Source organism: Myiozetetes cayanensis, unplaced genomic scaffold, assembly GCF_022539395.1.
Source record: "Myiozetetes cayanensis isolate MyiCay16 unplaced genomic scaffold, myiCay2020 scf2-11, whole genome shotgun sequence".
NCBI classification, from domain to species: domain Eukaryota; kingdom Metazoa; phylum Chordata; class Aves; order Passeriformes; family Tyrannidae; genus Myiozetetes; species Myiozetetes cayanensis.
The window spans coordinates 91,119,891-91,138,877 of record NW_026087411.1 but is presented as its reverse complement, the minus strand read 5'-3'; the positions used below and the strand labels follow the sequence as shown (position 1 = coordinate 91,138,877).

Sequence of the window (18,987 nt, the reverse complement as noted above, 5' to 3'; positions counted from 1 at the left end):
AACCTTTGGTTTTATGAAAAGTGGACACAATGGTCACTTTCTCCAAAGAAGCTAAAAAATCACCTATGTCTATTTTTCTTGCAATAAATCTCAGTGTGTATTGGGTTATAGAAAGCTAGAGAAAAAAAAATTACGCAATCAATCTTTATGACTTAATTTGGCCACTGGGTCCTCATCAGTGCAGGTTTCTGCAACTACTTCTTTAAATCACAAAAGTAAGAGAAGGAAAGGAGCATTTAGGCCAGCTAACTCCAGTTCTCTAAAAAAGCCAGACCGAACACACTTTTTTCCCTGTACTGCCCACTGCAGTTTTAAAAAAGAGAAAACCGAGAGAGCTTTTAACAGCTCTACTGACAGATTACTGCAGAGATGTACAGAGATCACTGAGGGAAAGACTTCCCAGATATTATGTCTAAATTTTCCCTTTCATAAACAAATCTTTTAATTTTAGTTCACATTATTATTTTCAAAGCTAAATATTATAAGATGCCTTCCCATGTTGTTTAGGTGCATCTAACAATTTTTTAATTTTTCTTTGCAAGATTAATTGTTGTTCAATGAATAGAAAACCATTGCTGTATAATTTTTCTTATCATGAGTAATTTCTAGAACTATTCCAAAACTATTCACTGGAAGACTTTAATACCTATGAAAATAAATTATCGTGTGACACCTCACAAAAGCACAAAACACAGTTGTCACCAACCATGAGCAGATTCACTTTTCTGAAGTCTTGCCTCAAATTCACCAAAGTTAGTGTTGATTTTGATGGAGCCTTAGATTTCAAGATTTTTTTTTTAATTTATTTTCAAGTTCAAAAATGAGGGGCTAAAAGCAACAAAATATAATTTAATCACAGGTAATGACTGGGATTGGGGCTTCATGGTTGTTTCATCATCATTCAATAAAGAAAGTAGAAGTAGCTTAGTTTCAACCACAGCTTAGTTAACCTAGTCTGCCTTTAAATCAGAAATCAGTGCATAAGTATATAAGTACTAAGAATTATTACTATCTGATTGAATTCAGACATCTAAGGTCTATCTCAGAAGAAAAATTTTGTGTGATAAGGGAAGTACAAAGAATACTACATTTACACTTTAATATGAACATTCTTTATAATAAAACCAATACATATTTCCAGTCTTGAATTTTTTGTCTTCAAAGGACTGTCCTTTTCTTTTTTTTTTTTTTTTTCTTCCCTCCTCAAATAAAGAAAAGAAAGGTATAAAAAAAAGTGAAGAGATTTGGAGACTCAGCTGCAGAGAGGTGGGGAAGTATTTGCATCTTCTGTTGAAGAAAACCGGATAGGAGTGTGTGCATTTACAAACTTCATAGAGACTATCAGACTCAATTATGTCAATATCTCATCTGATTTTAGATATGTAGGACTTTAAAATAACCAGTAAAAAACCTAGGGAATGTAATATCACGGCAAAGTTGCTCATGATGGTTTGCAGATTCATGACCCTCTGCCTTGAAAGTATGTACAGATGGTGGTCTAGTGGTTAAGGGCACGGCGCTGTCACTGCAGAGGCCCGGGTTCGATTCCCGGTCAGGGACACTCCCGGGCAGGTGGAGCTCGTTAGCCCTTAAAGGCAACCCATCTACGTCCTGAGGACCTCGCTGCCACCGTCCAAACTCACTTGGCCCCAGCAGATGAACCTTAGGATTAAAGGGTGGGCTCAGTTCCGCGCACACTGTGTCTCACCTAAAAAATCCAATGCGCAGGCTGGAAGGTGTAAAGACCTTCCCCGGATCTTCGCTCGCGAAGACTCGCCATTATTATTATTTAGTGAAGATATCCATACTGGGATCATATTTCAGTCCTTTTTCACAATGAAAAATGTGAAGTTGTGAGTAATTATTTGGGTTTTTTATAAAAGAAAAAATTTCTTTCAAAACAGGTGTTGCAGCAGATAGGATAACAATTCATTCCAAGGGTGAGATCACAGACAACCTTTCCGCTCAGAATTTGATCTCTTGTGATACCAGGAATCAACATGGATGTAATGGTGGAAGTATTGATGGTGCTTGGAGATATCTGAAAACACACGGGTAAATATTTTATCTAGCTGTTTAGATTATTTTAACTTTAAACAGTTGCTTAAGTTACAGTAAGACAATACCGTAAATGGACTCAAAAACTTTCGTGGTTTTTGGGATACAGGTTCTTCATGTTAAACAACCTTGAGTTAGCATCCAGTTGCATGAGATCCTGTTGGGAGTATTCAAAAGAATCAAACATTTTTTCCCTAAGAAGCAAACTATAATCATCTCATCCCAAGGTTTATTCCAGAATGCAACACTCTGTCAAGGACTGTACCTAGATCCTTCTTCCTTCAGGTCAGACTAAGCACAGTTAACAGCTGTCAAATTCTACACATAGAACTAGATACTTTTTTAAAATGTCATATAAACATTTATAGACTCACAGAATGATTTAGGTTGGAACTTTTTAAAGCCACGTAGTCCAATGTTCTTCTCAAAGCATGACTAAGAAATTAGAATAGACTTTTCAGGTCATGTCCCTGAACACATTCTGAGTGTGGATGATGTATCCATAGCCTTTTCTGCAGCAGGTCACTTTGTTTGACCACTCCTAGTCAAACACTTTTTTCTTATATCAGCATTTTCCTTGATACAACTTATGACTAGTACCTTTCAGCTTTTCACTGTGCATCTCCAAGAGTTTTGCGCTGCCTCCTCAATAGCTCTCTTTATGTAGCTGAAGACAGGAATTAGATCCTCTTTTGGCTTTCTTTTCTCTGGACTGAACAAGTCCAGCTGTTTAAGCTGTCTCAGTTCCAGTCCCCTAAGTGTCTTCCACTGGACTTGCTCAGTTTATCATTTCCTGGAGATCACATAAGTGAACATATTAGTCTATCTGTGGAGTACTAATTTGAGGGGAAAAATAATTTTTCCCAATGTCTTGGCTATGTTCTTGATAATACAGCCCAATATTGGTTGTCCCTGTTTGTGAGAGGGCTCACTGCTGACCTATATCCAACTTTCTGTTTCTCAGGACCTTGTGTCCTTTTCTGTGAAACGGCTTTCTACACAGGCAGTGCCCTGCCAGTACCTAGGCAGTTCTGGCTCAGAGGCAGGATTTGCCATCTGTCTTTGTTGAACTTCTTGATATTTCTATCAGCTCATTTCTCCAGCCTATGAACACAGCTATGAATGGCAGTTGTGCATACTAATCACTCCCCTCTGGTTTTGCTTTCTCCACAAACTTGCTAAGGGTGCTTTAAATCCCACTATCCAGATTGTTAATAGAGATGCAAAAGTGTTGCTTTTGTGTTGATTCCTGAGGAATGCCTCTAGGAAACAGGCACCAGTCATTTTGATCTGTCAACCTTTCAGCATGCCAGTCTGCAGCTGACCTTGTAAGCAACTCACCTGATCCAATAAACTAGAGGAACACCACAGGAAACCATGCTGAAAATGTTGCTAAAGGCATGGTAAATTACATCTACTGCTTTTCTTATTCTCCACGGAACCAGTCATTTCATCATGGTCAGATCATCTCATCATGTCATCGTTACCTGTCACGGTAAATCTGCACTGCCTGTTCTCATTCAGCTCCTTAAAATTTGTATGCCTGGAAGTGGCTTCTAGGAGAATTTCAATAACTCCATTTTATATATGATATAATTAAATCCTGCTAGTTTTCACATTACCAGAATTTTTTTTTTCCTTTCTGTTCTACACCAAAATCAATTTCCTCTCTCGTTTTCGTGCAATATCATCCCTTACTCTGTCTTTAATATATCTGAAACTGGCAGACAGAGAGATCTCAGGTGTGGTCTCTGTCAACTTTTAATTTAGGTAAAAAACAAACAAACAAACCAACCATGGCAAGAGCAAAAGGACATCAGATGTGATGCATCTTAGTTGACAAGGCAGCCTGGGGATACAGATGAAGACCTGTCATTCACATAGACACAGTGTACAAGTGATCATTCTGCTTTCTGCAAGTGTATCAAACTATTTCTAATCTGACAAAGATTTTGTATAGTTATGGGGAGAGTTTACATCAAGCACTGCTTGGTCTTTCTCTCTCAGAATTTAAACCCTAAACTAGTTTTGATCTAGGTTTTGAGCAGGAGACCCTTTAGGTGAGTGATTCTATCCAGGAAAGGCCATTCAGCACCTCATGGAGGTAAAGGCAAAGGCTTCATTTATGAGAAATGAAAGTTCTAACTTGACATTTAACTGTAAACACTTTTTAACTGCAATAATTTTCTGTAACTAGAAGAACAATCTCCTTTTAATCAGTAGCTCATGCTCTTAGGAGAGTAATTTCAGCTCTCTCTCACTGGACTGCGTGCTTGCCTGTTAAGGACAGGAGCTCAAGAATTGCTGGTGTAGATAAAAGAAGAGGTGAGATTAATTTTTATGAGCATTATCTCCACAGCAGTTGGAGCAAGCTATTTTTAGAGGAAAAGCTGTAAAGAATGCAGCAATAGGACAACCTCCTAGTCTTCTATTCCCTCTGACTGTTATCCCTCTATGGGCATAACCATCATGAGGCCATAATAAGATTCTTCCTATACCAGCAAGTAGTATTGTTTTTACCTTAAGCACTGTAGTTAATGGCACAGACTGTTCTGCAGAGGCAGAAGCCTGGAATCACACAGCCACAGCACCTCAGCTCACCATAGCACATCTGTGAACAGTCTTTTCACCTCCACAGTCCCAAGTACTTGCTTGTGGCTCAGCCTCATGGTATTCACCAGGCTCTTGCAGGTGGCTGTCTGAGTAAAGAATCTGAAGGGGAGTTTTGAGAACCATTGTGAATTTTTTTGGAAACTATCTAAATCTGCGCTAAATCTCATCAATACAAGATTATTTCCTTAGTAATTTATTAAGCTTTTTTTCCCCCATGGAGCCAACTCTAACGTGTACAACATCACTGTGCTATGACAGACATTTGCCTGGTAGCCATTCTTATCCCCAGTCATTGATGTGCCATCAAAGTACCACACGAGAAAGTATTTCTACTTAGGTATTTTTATAAAGGTTTCTATATCCTGATTTTCTTTCCTCAAGTTCAAATGATATTTCAGATTCTATTCCAACCGTTCCAGACACAAATTAACATCTCAAGTGGAACATCCAAATATCTTTGAAAACAGATACTGGAAGAACACAAGAACAGTTATGTTGAGTCTGAGCAAGGGTCCATCTAGCCCAGTATTTTGTCTCTGGCAATGGCCAAGAGTAATATCAGCAACAACAACGAAACTTTTTGGTTCACTGGACTGATAATTGAATAATTTTTGTAGCTAAAATCCCCAAATGCATAACCCTTTACCTCTGACAATGAAAAAAGTGGAAATTTATGGCATAAAAGTCTGAAGTGTCTTTTGAACAAGACCTGTTAAATAGTGCTTGCTTCCTCACCCTTTCAGGCAACTTTTATTTTTATGAGCCATTATATTGCAATCATTTTTTCATTATCTCCACACCATGCAATAGGGAGAAAACACACTGATTTTCTCTGAGGGCTTGTAAATTTCCACAGCAGGCTTTCAATGCTGTTTTAAAGTTTCTAGTGTTCTAATTTGAAGTGTGCTTATCTCAGGTTTTTGACAGATGTTCAGAAAAATGGAGTGCTGGCCTAAACTATCCCCGATGTAGTCAGCAGAAGACTTCCATAAAGCTCAGTGTGCTTAAGCTAGTGCTTAGACCTGACTTTTCAGAATCACTGATTAACAGTGAAATCTGCTATAAGTGGAGCTGAAACACTGTTTAACTCACTCTTTCTCTCTGTCTTCCTTAATTAAAGAATAAATATATATTCTGTTTCTAATTATTAATTTTAGGTATTTTAGTTACAAGCCATAATTTTGGAGAAATCAATGTTCTTTGAAAGCAGCTATTTTAACTACTAAGGGAAATTAGTAGGTTATGTTTTTCAAGAATGAGAAAGAAATGTTTCATTTTCAGGTAGTGTGAAGGTTATACACGGATGCAAACATTGCTTTTAATCAGACTTTAATCTGATTTGTACCTTGTGCTCTTAGCCATTGCAGGGAATGAGAAAGATATTGTTGTTATTTTTTTTGGCCAACTTGCTAATAATATAGTCTAATGTTTTGGATTATTTTTTATCTCACAATTCAAATATAAAAATGCAATAAAAACACAAAACCTTTCATTAGATTGAACACATAAACACAACTTCAGATGAATTCTGCTAAGAGTGTATGAACGTAACACAGAATTTTCCTGCTTCTCTTTGGATCCTGCTTGTTTCTAATATTATTTTCACATATGTATATCTATATTTGTGCACATAAACATAAATACATCTATTTCTGTTCTATGACTCTTCCAGCAAGGTCTTCACTTTGAAGTATTTTTAAAGTTTACTGTTGTGCTGGTGCTTCAGCTCATATAAACTCACGTTTCATCTGTGAAAAAAGCTGTGAAATTATGTTACAATTGCAGAATTTATAGTTAGTGAAAAGGTGACTGTTAGTTCAGAATGAGTAATCATGTCAGGATTACCACACAACTTCAGTGTGCTACTGCATCTTTTGGTGCTCCACTTCTGTTGACATAGAAATAAGACCCATCTATGCAGAACCTGTGGAAAGTCCACTGGGACAATCCAACTGAAAGGAGGGGGTAAAAAATCCCTTCCCTAGGAAGGAATTTCTCCTCTGTTGTCTCCCTCTGAGGTGTTTCTAAGTACACCTGAGTGATAGGTGTCATACCATTCTTTTTACTGGGCTGCCATCACCCAGTGCTGCCCTACCTATGCTCGATCGTGCTCTGAGGACTGTATTTGCTCATCTTACGTGCCTTACAAGCCTGATTGCACTCAGTAGCAATCCTGTATTTCTTTTGGAAATCTATCATCTGTGCTGAAGTGAATAATTATGTATGTAGAGATAGATACATTTTATAAACATTTATAGATGTGTACATATATAAACCAAAGACTTAGTTCTACCCAGCAGCAGAAACACAGCATAATAAAGTGTAAAAATGAGTAATAAAAACCTCTGTGGGTTTGGCCTAAATGCTTCCCATTCTCCATTGAAAATCTATGAATCCAAAACACTTTCAGATATTCAGAAGGGATTAAAAGGGTTTGTCATTGAGCAGGTTGCAGATCTAAGCAATAACAGCCTAGCAACCTTACAACCTTAGGTGGACAATCCCTTTTCATCTAAGCTGAATTACTTTTGAAGCTTCTGGATGTGTGTGATCTAGTTTGGGCAGAAAGAATTTGATAACAGAAAGACATTCTCCTCAGGGTCATTTTTTCTAACACAAAATGCTAATGGGGAAATGCTATGTCTTATTCAAAACAGCTGAAACATATATGGGCTTGACTGGTAAAACTCCTGACAACTAAGTCTATGCAGGCAAACATAATTATACTCCATATTGTGTAGAAATAGTTTTCTTTTCCTCAGATTCAGAAAGTTCAGTACAACTGATGATTGTACATATGATACTTAAATACATATGGTTTTTATAGGACTACCTATTTTAAAATATTCTACTTCATTGAATTCTTTAATTATGCTCTTTAAAGAGAACACCTTATAAGCTTCCATGGCATTAACACAGAAATGTGTACATTGTTTTGGAAATACCTAGCAGTATTCCATACCCATTTCATAAGACATTTTTGCCAAATGAATCCCATTGACAACATTGGTAAGATCTATATCTTATTCCATGTGAACTTTCATGCATCATTAATGAGATGAGTGCACTAGGTGACAAGTGCTAAGCCACTTTTTCTGCCCTATTTCTCTTTGAAGAAGGGTTGGGAGAGGACTACTCTAATTGAAATGTAAATATCATGTATATGAGCTGAAGTAAATGCCAGGCAGTTGAAGATATGAGTCATTCACACTTCTGAAGAGCATTACTTGAAATATGACAGTTGCAAAATAGTTAAAAGCTTGAAATAAAATGACAAAAATGTTTAGGCAAGCTTCTTATCAACTTTTTTTTTTCTTTTTTTTTTTTTTAATATCTTGACAGGGTTGTGTCCTATGCTTGTTATCCATCATTTTGGAACAGTCATCTGGGGCCATCAGCTGAAAATCATTGTTATGTGTCAAGTGAATATGGAAAAAACTATACAAATGGACCTTGTCCCAACGCTTTAGAAAAGTCCAATCGGTTATACCGATGTGCCTCTCACTACAGGGTCTCCTCAAAAGTAAGTTCATGGCGTGGTGTTCTGCAGTCTCAGTCATTTTACTCCTTTGGAGATTCAATATTATCTGGTATATTAAAATATGTTCACTTTACTTCAAGACTAGAGCTGCAATTTTTCCTTTATGTTGTCTTTGTATTCTCATAAGAGTTTAAATTCTTTACAATTTCTCTTTAAAGCTGATGTTTTGTGGTCCTATATAAACTAGAGATAGAAAAGAAACTATGCAGTCATCATGGTGCATTATTGCTTCTTAAACATGTTCCTGAAGGATTTGTTGATTTGGTAAACCAAATATGCTCTAGCAGAAATACAAGTAAAATGGTGTATTTATAATATATATATGTACACAATGACAAATTAGTATGAGTTTTAATTTTATTTAATAAGTGTTTTATCTTCCCTTGCCCTTTCTTCTGCTGCTCTCATCTCCTCTCAGGAAACTGATATAATGGAAGAAATCATGGACAAAGGACCAGTGCAAGGTATGGTAAGTTTGGAAGATGATGATGTTATTGAAATAATTAGACCATGGAATGATCTTTAATCAAAATATTTGAAAACAGAAATTACATACCACAATGAAGAAACCAGTAGTATGCACTGTATTTCATCCAGGGGCATTTGGTGTGCAAGCAGTAGCCCTAAAGGCAGCGCTGCTGCATCAGAGTCTGTAAAGAGTGAAATGACCTGCAGTTGGATTTGCTGAAACTTTGTGCAAACTCTATGTGCAGGAAATGTACTTTTTTTTTCAGTGTCAGTTCTTCAGTCATCAGTGAAATAGCAATTTGTGGCTGTGTAGAAGGAATTAAATGTTAGTCAAGCTCTGCTCTCTAGGTTTGAGGTTGATTCCCCCACAGGCTAAAGCCAACCCACCAGGCCTGCTCTCCTCTGATGGTAATGTTGCAGTATATGGGCCCTCCAGCAAGTCATTCAGGACTGAAATACCCCCAGGATTTTCTATTTCAGAGCCTGGGTGCTCTTCTTGGTTGTAGAGGCTTATGAGTTTTGATTTTTTTCTGCTGAACTCTGAAATGAAGATCCCTGATCTCTTAGAGGTCAGATATAGAGACTTCAGCAGTGAGTGAGGAACCGTAAAAAACCTGTTTACCCTGGATACTGTCCATTTGGGGCAGTGGATGGTGCTGGCAGCAGGTGAAAATGCAGGTTCCTGCTCACACCTCAGGCCAGTGTAACTAGAGAGGTTGGGGGATATGGGGCTTGGGGTGATGGAGATAGGTCATAGTGCAGGATGCCCAGCTACACTGGATGGGCCAAAGCATTTTATTCAGGGGACTTCTGCATTTCTACTGTCTTTAATTATATAGGGATTTATTATAATCTCCAATTTATAATTTAAATGGTTTTGATTATTAGATATAAGTCATTTTTGTGCATGGAGTGGAAATGACTTCTTAAAGTTCTTTATGTGTGCAGCTGCAATTAATCTGAAGTTCACACTTACCAAGATCAACATCATCAGTCATTTTTTTGTTCTGTCCAAGTTTGTTTGCTCAAGGAATATATTCTTTCCCACGCTGCATTTGATCTAGATGCAAGGACAGTAATTTCTGCTATTTTTAAGAAAATGAAAAAATTAGGATCCTCAAGATAGAATTTCAGACCTCTCTTGAATATCACATTCATAGTCTGTGTATACAGTTTGCTGGATTAATCTCTTAATACTGAGTGTTCTACATAAAATAATCAATATTTATCCATTTGTTAGGATTTAACCACTCAACAGTTGATAGAGTTTTTGAAATGTCAATGCTTTTCATGTATTGGGTTAAGGTAATGCTGTATGATGAAAAAATTAAGATCTAAATAAGAGTATATAACTGAGAGTATGCACCACTGAGTGAAATCACTTTCCTTTTTTTTTTTTTTTTTTTGCTATAATGTGATTTTTAGATGAGTCACAGTTGCTACCCAATAATTTGTCACTGAATTCTCTCTTCTATCTTCCCATATTACAAATGCAACCAAGGCATAAATCTAATATTAAAACCATATCATACTTTTTTTTTCAAAACATCCTACAAATGATCTTCAAATACTGAAGGAGGTTTTCCATTATTCATTCTCTTGTCATTCATCAAGAACTTACAAATTGCTTAGGGCCAATCTTATCTAATGTACTAGGTAATGTTTAATAGCTGGAAAACATTCAAAATTCTTTCAAGATCATGATGTCAAAAGTCATGCTGTTTAATGATTAATGGACTTTGATTTTTGGGCATATTCAAAGTTAAGAAAAAATATTTTTTAACAATTTTGAAGCAGGAGGAGTAGAAATGGAATTGAAAATTTTATATTATACAGCTTTCAAGTTAGACTGACAATTTCTCTCTGACAGATGTCATTGTCTTATATGGCACAGGAACTGTGCAATTAGCATTTTCAGATGCAAATGATGAAATGCTAGTTATTTTAGGAAATCCTTTTTGCCACAAGCAAAGTGAAATTTTATGAATACTTTGAAAACATTCAAATCTAATATTGCCCATTAATTTTTATTTTTTTTAGTGGACTTTAGGAAATACTCATTGAGGTAGTTATAGTGTTGATGTAGGAGAATTATCCTCTTTGACACAGTAGTCAGTCACAATCAAAAAGGAAAGCTTGCACATTATTGCAACACATCAGAGTTTTGACCCCACAAAACTTGTTATTTCAGCTATCATGATCTCGGGGAAAAAAGGAGTTTTTAATTTGCTTGTGTAAGAAAAAGACCAGGAGAAAGCACTCAGCTACATTGATGTATAATGCTAAACTTTGCTTCTATTTGTAGCGACTAGTTTTAGTATCTTGTATCTTTGCATGTCTTAGAGACACAAGTCCTTATTGAACAATTTTATGCAGAGGAATCCATAGTGGAATCAATATTATAATCTGCTGCATTTATATGCATAGATCTGACAAGCTCAGCATGACTGAGGTAGGTCATGCATGAACTACAGTCAACCTTATAAAAATTGCTACCTTTTCTGATTCATTAATAACCAATCCATTCATTCTTTAAAATGCAAAGCCTCTTCTGAATGAGAGGAAAAAAGTTAGCTGGTGAACTCTGATCATCTCATCCTGCCCAAATCACAGTCTGTATCTGGACAAAGTCACTGAAAAAATAAAAAATAGCTCAGTGCTACATCTAGACTTATCACCTGTCTGTCCACCCAACGCTTCCTGCACCCAGACCACTCTAACTCCAGGAACTGTACTATTATTTAGCTCCTTATTGTAAGGTATATACATATACCTATACATATACATGAGTAAATACATTTACACGTAAACAAACATCTGTATACATACACATGCAATGTATATATATAAACATGGATGAAATTCTCTCACATAGACTAGTTATTGTGGAAACAGGCTTCAAAATTTTCTACTTCAGTGGAAATAATTTATACATGATATTTCTTCACAGACAAGAACATGTCTTTTGATTTGGGGCACAGGTTACATTCTCCTCTATACTTCTAGTTGAAGGCAGCAACATAGGAAGAATCAGATGGGCTAAGTCTATTAATACAGAGCTACATGGCTGGTGTCACTGCCAAAATGCTGGCTTTTTTTGACAATGGAATGGGCCTAAGCACTTGGCATGCTGGTAGAGTTTTTGTTTGGGAACTAGCAGGGCTCACTGGCAAAGCCTTAAACGAGATGTGACTGGGGAGGAGAGACAATATCAGGCTTGTCCCTGGCAAGGTGTGGGATGAGATATAAAAAAGGTTAGAGGGACAGGATGCTAGTGAGGGTCCTCTGGTGGTGACTCTGAAATGTGCTGGCCTCACTGGAGCACACTTGCAGTCATGCAGAGATGAGCCAGTGACTCCTGAGGGAACAGAAGCCAAAAGGGAAACACCATCCCATTCCTGGAAGTGTTCAAAGCCAGATTGAATGGGACTCTGAGCAACCAATTCTAATGGGAGGAGATGTCCCTGCTCACGGCAGGAGGTTGGAACTAGGTGATCTTTAATGATTTAGAGTTGCTAATAAAGCATAGATTGTTTTCTGAAACTGAATATATGGACCTTGATTTCAAGAACAATGTAGAAAGAACAATTTAGAAATGAAACCATCTTCTCCTGTCTCATCCTGATGGAAGATGAGATCTTTGAACCTCAGTCACTTTATGGGAAAGTGAATTTTGTAGTATTTGCATTCAACCCCTCCCTTTGGCCAAGGCCAAAAACAAGATCCAGGAAACCCCCACAGTAATTTTTTGAATGACATTTCCTTCACTACCCCTGTGACACCCTCACATAAGGCCAGCAGGAGTCTTCGCCCTTTCTGATCCTTTGTATCACTTTCAAGCCCTCCCTCTGCAGGCTCCTCTGCAGCTCAGAAACCTGTACAGGTGGCATCATACACAGCAGGACAGGGACATCCATAGGAATTAAGCTTCTAGCTCTGTACACTGGCGAGCCCAGGGACAGAGGGAGGAGGGGAACCTTTGCAAAGAGTGATAATGGAGTCCTGAGCTTGCATCTAGAAACTAAGAATAAAGTTTGTGCTATTTTCCAGTTAGTCTGTGACTGTCAGAGAGTGAGCTCTGGTTTGGCAGGCAGCTCAGCAGAAGCCGCAACATTACTCATTTGGAGCATTTAACTTTTTTTCTGATTTAACTGATACAACTGTCCCTCTGACTTGCCACCTAGGTAGCATCATAGCTATTTATTCCCTGTGTCCTGCCATCAGAGTACATTTTTTTATGTGAATGACCTCATTAGCAAGGTACATTTTTATCCAGGCAAATGGCCTCATTTCACCATTTTGAGAAGTTGTCTTTCATCCCTTAAAATTTGTGATTGTTTTCTGTTTTCAGCCAAGTATGATAGAGGCCAAGGTATTACAAAGATACTTAATTTCCTTTAAGTTTATGAAATTATTCATGTAGGAAAAAGAAATTTGAAAGTGGGACAGAAAGAAAGAACTGTGGCATGAGCTCACCTTACTGGATACTGCAGATCTATACCAGACACACATGTTATAAATGCTCCAACCACATAAAAAATGGTCAGTGAAACTTGTGTTTTCTGGCACTCCCAAGGTGAAAGACTTTAGGAAATGAGATTTCTCTAATTCTCGTCTTCCAAACTGTATGGCAGTTAAAAATTATAAGCTAAAAATAGGTTGGAGTTAAGCTCATATTTAATGCTTCTGATTCACTGGAATCTAAAGGTAACGTAGACATGAAAAATATTTTCATTTCTCTAGATCTAGCAGCCCAGCATAAAGCAAGTGGTACTAAAGTGGCAGAACAAATGTGGAAAAGAAACACAGAACTATTTTTTAAAATAAAAAATAGTAAATGATACTCCTGTGAAATAATGAATAGACATGAAATGCAAGTTATAATCTTCATTCATTTGCACAAAATTTCCAGTTCATCAGCTCATTCACCTTATATCTTCATGGACAAAAAGTGGTGTTTTTTCCACACTTTTAGTTGAACGTCAGGATTTATACATATATATATATATACAGACAATCTAGTTTTCTTTAAGGAGATTGCTGTGTACTTAATGAACTCTGAGTTTCAGAAAAAGACATACAGGTCACTCCATCAAATTTCACAGGATATACATTGTATGTTACATACTCTTCTTGAATATGCAGATGGTAGTCAGAACTGAGTAGTTTATACATGAATCTTGAGGAGCTTTGTTTTATTGAATTGGATTTCAAAATTCATGTAAGCCTCACAGGGAAAGTTTCTTCTTACTGTATTGGAAGAAGTCCATAATAGGGGTCTTCCATGACAAAGAAAGCCAACCAGCTTGATAAAAGACCTTCTAGAGAGCTCTATTCAAGTATTTCTGTTGGTTCACTCACAGCAGGGGACTTCGAAGAAATTAATGTTTTTAGTGTAATTATAAACTACACAATGCAGTCCAACACAACAAAAATTTCACTGGTAAAACACAAGGAGTGAACAAGAATAGAAGTAATATTTGCTGACTGTGCTGATTTTTCCTATTGTTTTTCAGCTGTAATGAGAGTGTATGAAGACTTTTTCCTTTACAAAACCGGAATATATCGACACACCCAGAAAGCAGGATCTAAATGGAAAACTCATTCAGTCAAACTCCTTGGGTAAGTAAAGCACATTCTCTTACCCTTTTTCTGTGCCAGTCGTTAATGTAGTGAAGTGCCAATGATCAGTTCATAGAATCATAGAATCAAATGGGTGGAAAGGACCACCCCAGTTACTAGACTATGGCCCTGAGTGCCACATCGAGTCTCATCTTAAACACCTCCAGGGACAGTAAATCCACCACCTCCCTGGGCAGCCCATTCCAATGCCTGATTACCCTCTCTGTAAAGAATTTCTTCCTAATATCTAGCCTAAACCTCCCCTGCTAGAGCTTGAGACCATGCCCTTTTTTCTTACTGATAGTTACCTGGGAAAAGAGACCAACTCCCACCTGGCTACAGCCTCCTCTCAGGTAGTTGTAGAGAGCGATGAGATCTCCCCTGAGCCTCCTCTTCTCCAGGCTAAACAACCCCTCAGCCTCTCCTCATAGGACTTGTGTTCAAGTCCCTTCACCAACTTGGTTGCTCTTCTCTGGACCTGCTCCAGCACCTCAATGTCTTTCCTGAACTGAGGGGCCCAGAACTGGACACAGCACTCCAGGTGTGGCCTCACCAGTGCTGAGTACAGGGGAAGAATCCCTTCCCTGCTCCTGCTGGTCTCACTGTTCTTGATGCAGGCCAGGATGCCATTGGCCTTCTTGGCCACCTGGGCACACTGCTGGCTCATGTTCAGCTTCCTGTCAATCCAAACTCCCAGGTCCCTTTCTGCCTGGCTGCTCTCCAGCCACTCTGTCCCCAGCCTGTAGCGCTGCAGGGGTTGTTGTGGCCAAAGTGCAGGACCCGGCACTTGGCCTTGTTGAACTTCATCCCGTTGTAATCAGCCCAACTCTCCAGTCTGTCCAGGTCCCTCTGCAGAGCCCTCCTGCCTTCCAGCTGATCGACACTCCCTCCCAGCTTGGTGTCATCTGCAACTTTGCTAATGATGGACTCAATCCCCTCATCTAAATCATCAATAAAGATGTTAAACAGGACTGGGCCCAGCACTGATCCCTGGGGGACACCACTGGTGACCGACCGCCAGCTGGATGCAGCCCCGTTCACCAGCACTCTCTGGGCCTGGTCCTCCAGCCAGTTCTTAACCCAGCACAGAGTGCCCCTGTCCAAGCTGTGGGTTACCATCTTTTTCAGGAGTATGCTGTGTTCAGAACACAAAGATTTCACTTTCACTTAAAGAATTAAAAGGTGGAACACTGCTAGCTCCCAATATAAGATTGTTGTTGTTTCACTTTTGCCTTGACTGAGAATTTTAGGCAGAATTAGAAAGAGGTGTAGACACATCATGTTTTAATCTACTCTAACATTTGTTCTAAAATTTCAAATATAATGGTTTATAGAATACAATAGTTTGTTGAGTATTCACAAATATTCCAAGTACACATCAGGTTGTGAACAAAGCTGATACAATTTTCTCCAAACATGCACCAAGCAGAATGCAAAACATGCATAAAAACATGAAAATTGACAGTGGCCTCACAATTAACAATTAACTGAACAGCAATCTGGGTTCTCTATGCCCTGAACAGAATCAGTAGCTCCTGGGATGCTGCCGATCTTATTTGGTAAACTGCTGCAAAAACGAGTGTAGTGCCCTAGTGGATTTCCCCTCAATTGTTGACCAGTGCCACTTTATTAAGACAAGTATCTAATAATGCATACACTAGAATTACAGAACACACTATGGGGCTTTATTCTTTGACATGGAGGGAATATGCAAGATGAACTTATTAAGTCACCAAGTGATTACACAGAAAAAAACTGTAGAATCTCAATCAAATATTTTAGTGGTGGTCTAGAATATCAAATAAATAATGATTCAGGGCTGAGCTAGGAAGATTACAAAGAGTATCTTCAACATGTAGAGCAAGAAAATAAAGTCACAAAATAAGGTGCATTTTGTACTTCTGATCTTGGTGAAGATATCTTTGTAAAAGACATGGAAATGCCTATGGTTGTGGAAACTTCTGGTTATGAATTACAAGAGTGTGCCTGGTAGTGGCAGAGCAGCAGAGAGAAGCAGCAGAGAGAAGCAGCAGAGAGAAGCAGCAGGCTTACACAAGATCATCCTTGTTTCTATACTGCTGCAAAAAGTATTGACTCAGACTAGTAGAGGAAAAACTCCTGAATTATGGTTAAAGTTGTGAAGAAATGAAAAAGAGAAGCTGGAATTTCTCATAGAAAAAGGGAGAACTGAATTAGGAATATATGTTTATGGAGGGCAGTCGGTACCTACTGGTTTATGTCTATGTATTTAAGATATTCCTGAACAACCACAAGAAGTCAACGAAGTTAGACTGTAAAAATTGAGTGTAATTTGAATACTGCAGTTCAGGGATGAGCAGCTGTGAGGCTGTGGTTTTGGGTGTTGGGAGGGCTATGAAGCACACTTGGTGCAAGCGTAGGGTGATGACAGCTGTTCCCTAAGACATACTGCCCCACATGGGAGCCCCTGGTGGTCTAGTGGTAAAGGCGCGGCGCTGTCACCGCCGAGGCCCAGGTTCGATTCCCGGTCAGGGACACTCCCCGGGCAGATGGAGCTCGTTAGCCCTGAAAGGCAACCCATCTACGTCCTAAGGACCTCGCTGCCACCATCCAAGCTCGTTTGGCCCCGGCAGATGAACCTTAGGATTAAAGGGTGGGCTCAGTTCCGCGCACACTGTGTCTCACCTAAAAAATCCAATGCGCAGGCTGGAAGGTGTTCCTTCCCCGGATCTTCGCTCGTGAAGACTGGCCATTATTATTATTACTGCCCCACATGTGTGCTGAATCACCTGCCTGTGTGAGTGATTAAGCAAGAAGGGCATGTGGGGACAAAGTGATGGCTGAGGAGGGAGAAAGGAGAAGATGACTAATGTGCTGAAGTGGATGCTGATTTAAATGGGAACTGATAGTCTGTGCAAAAAGATAGCAGCCCTTGGGCAAGGAACCACTCGTGACCAAAATCTGAGCGCCTTGACTGAGACAGGCAGACCCCTGCAGAGCATTGTGTTGAATGATCATTGCAAACATGGAGTAAGAGGAAAACTGAGTGATCTGATATACTTAAGAAGGACAGAAGAAGAGAAGGAAAAAATGAAAGATGAAGGCAATGACAAGGAAACTTCAAACTGGTTCAAAGTTTAATATGTGGGGAATGCACTTGCTTACTAACTTTCATTGAACATTGCTGAAGTATCCAATGGATCCAACAATATAAAGAAATATCCATCCTTTCATTGTCTAATGCATAAACACTCTGGCTTCGAAGATTATGCCACATAGAAATATTTGCAGAGATGTTTAAGTGTAGAAATTAAACTAGAGTTTGACAAGTTGGAGGCTGTTGGAGCCAAAGGTTAGGTATTTCTAGCAATGATAAATCCAGTCATAAAATGTGATTCGTCATCACTCCTTTCTATAGATTTTAATGTCTTCAGGATTAAGCTATCCCTTTTTCATATTATTTATTAGTTTCAATTAATTTGAATGCAAAATATGTGTCATGGGTACAAATTCTTTGTCATTCGTATGTAACATTGGTGATTTTTATTTGAGCAAGGGATAATTCAGACTCCTTGACCTAAATAACAAACTCATGGAAATCTCACAAAGTTGTACTGCAAATTAACATGTTGATGTTTTTTTGCATTCTACTTAGTTGAGATGGTTCCTGGTGAAAAAACAGAACTAGAGACATGCTGATACATAGAGTAAATGCAGTTTTATGTAGGTGGATGCTTATTATAGTCTCATTTTTTATTTATACTATTTGTAATATCTCAGAAACATTTTTGACAATGCCTTAAATTGCTCATGAATTGTACAGCCTATAAGGTCATGGACTGATAAAATGCAAATACATTTTAGTGAAGCTTGCAAGAGCTATTTGTACAAAACCAGAAATGCACATATAAACTACCTAATTGACCTTTGGATCATAAGGATTGTAAAGGTATTGATTGGCTTCCCTTGTTCTGCAACTTGAAATTGTTAGTTATTTTCTATCATCAACTTGTTTGTACAATCAGCTGCGACAGGACTGTGAGTCTGTCTCCACTGAGGTAATGTGTGACCTCAGGCTCAGGGAGAGAATGTGAAAAGACAGAATAGCATGGAAGAAAGAGAGGGAAAGGTGGAACAGCCAGGCAGAGGCTGTTGCAGGTAGCAGACAATTTGGGTTTGATCATGGTCTCTACAGACAGTGAAATGGGGCTTTCAGAAATCTGAAGGCAGGACAGACTGATCCCACTGACATTCAGAGAGAGCAGGATCTCTCAAACAGATTTTGTGTCAGTATTTCAGAGACAGGGAGGTAAGCAGAAAAAGTGAGTAGTGAAGGCTGAGATAAATAACAGCTATGTTTTGATGAAGAAAAGTTAAATTCTTATTCCTCTTCTAAGCAGACATGTTCCTCTGTATTTTCCATAGCTATTCATCTACACTAGCTAAGTAACTATCTTACAGTGAGCAGAATTGGATGTGATTACACTTTGAGGACTATAAACGAATCTGTGGGGGTAATATCAGACTTATATAGCTAAAATGAACATATCTAGATTAGGTTAGAGAAATTCCACGCATAATGGCATCCTAAAGCAGCTTAAAACCAAAATTAATGGTACACAGCATTCATAGGATGTCAGTATTTTTGGAATGTCTTGCATGTATGTTTGTATGTATGCACATATAGTCATTCATGGATCCATATG

At 38.4% G+C, this 18,987-nt stretch overlaps 1 protein-coding gene across 1 annotated transcript in view; it reads left to right on the top strand.

The window, feature by feature from the left end:
- Positions 1-18,987, top strand: part of TINAG (tubulointerstitial nephritis antigen) — a 44,883-nt gene that overhangs the window by 12,644 nt on the left and 13,252 nt on the right. The window contains exons 6-9 of the mRNA XM_050316131.1: positions 1,905-2,055; positions 8,014-8,194; positions 8,631-8,676; positions 14,197-14,302. Coding sequence (XP_050172088.1) covers positions 1,905-2,055; positions 8,014-8,194; positions 8,631-8,676; positions 14,197-14,302 — 484 coding nt within the window. The remainder of the gene's footprint in view (positions 1-1,904; positions 2,056-8,013; positions 8,195-8,630; positions 8,677-14,196; positions 14,303-18,987) is intronic.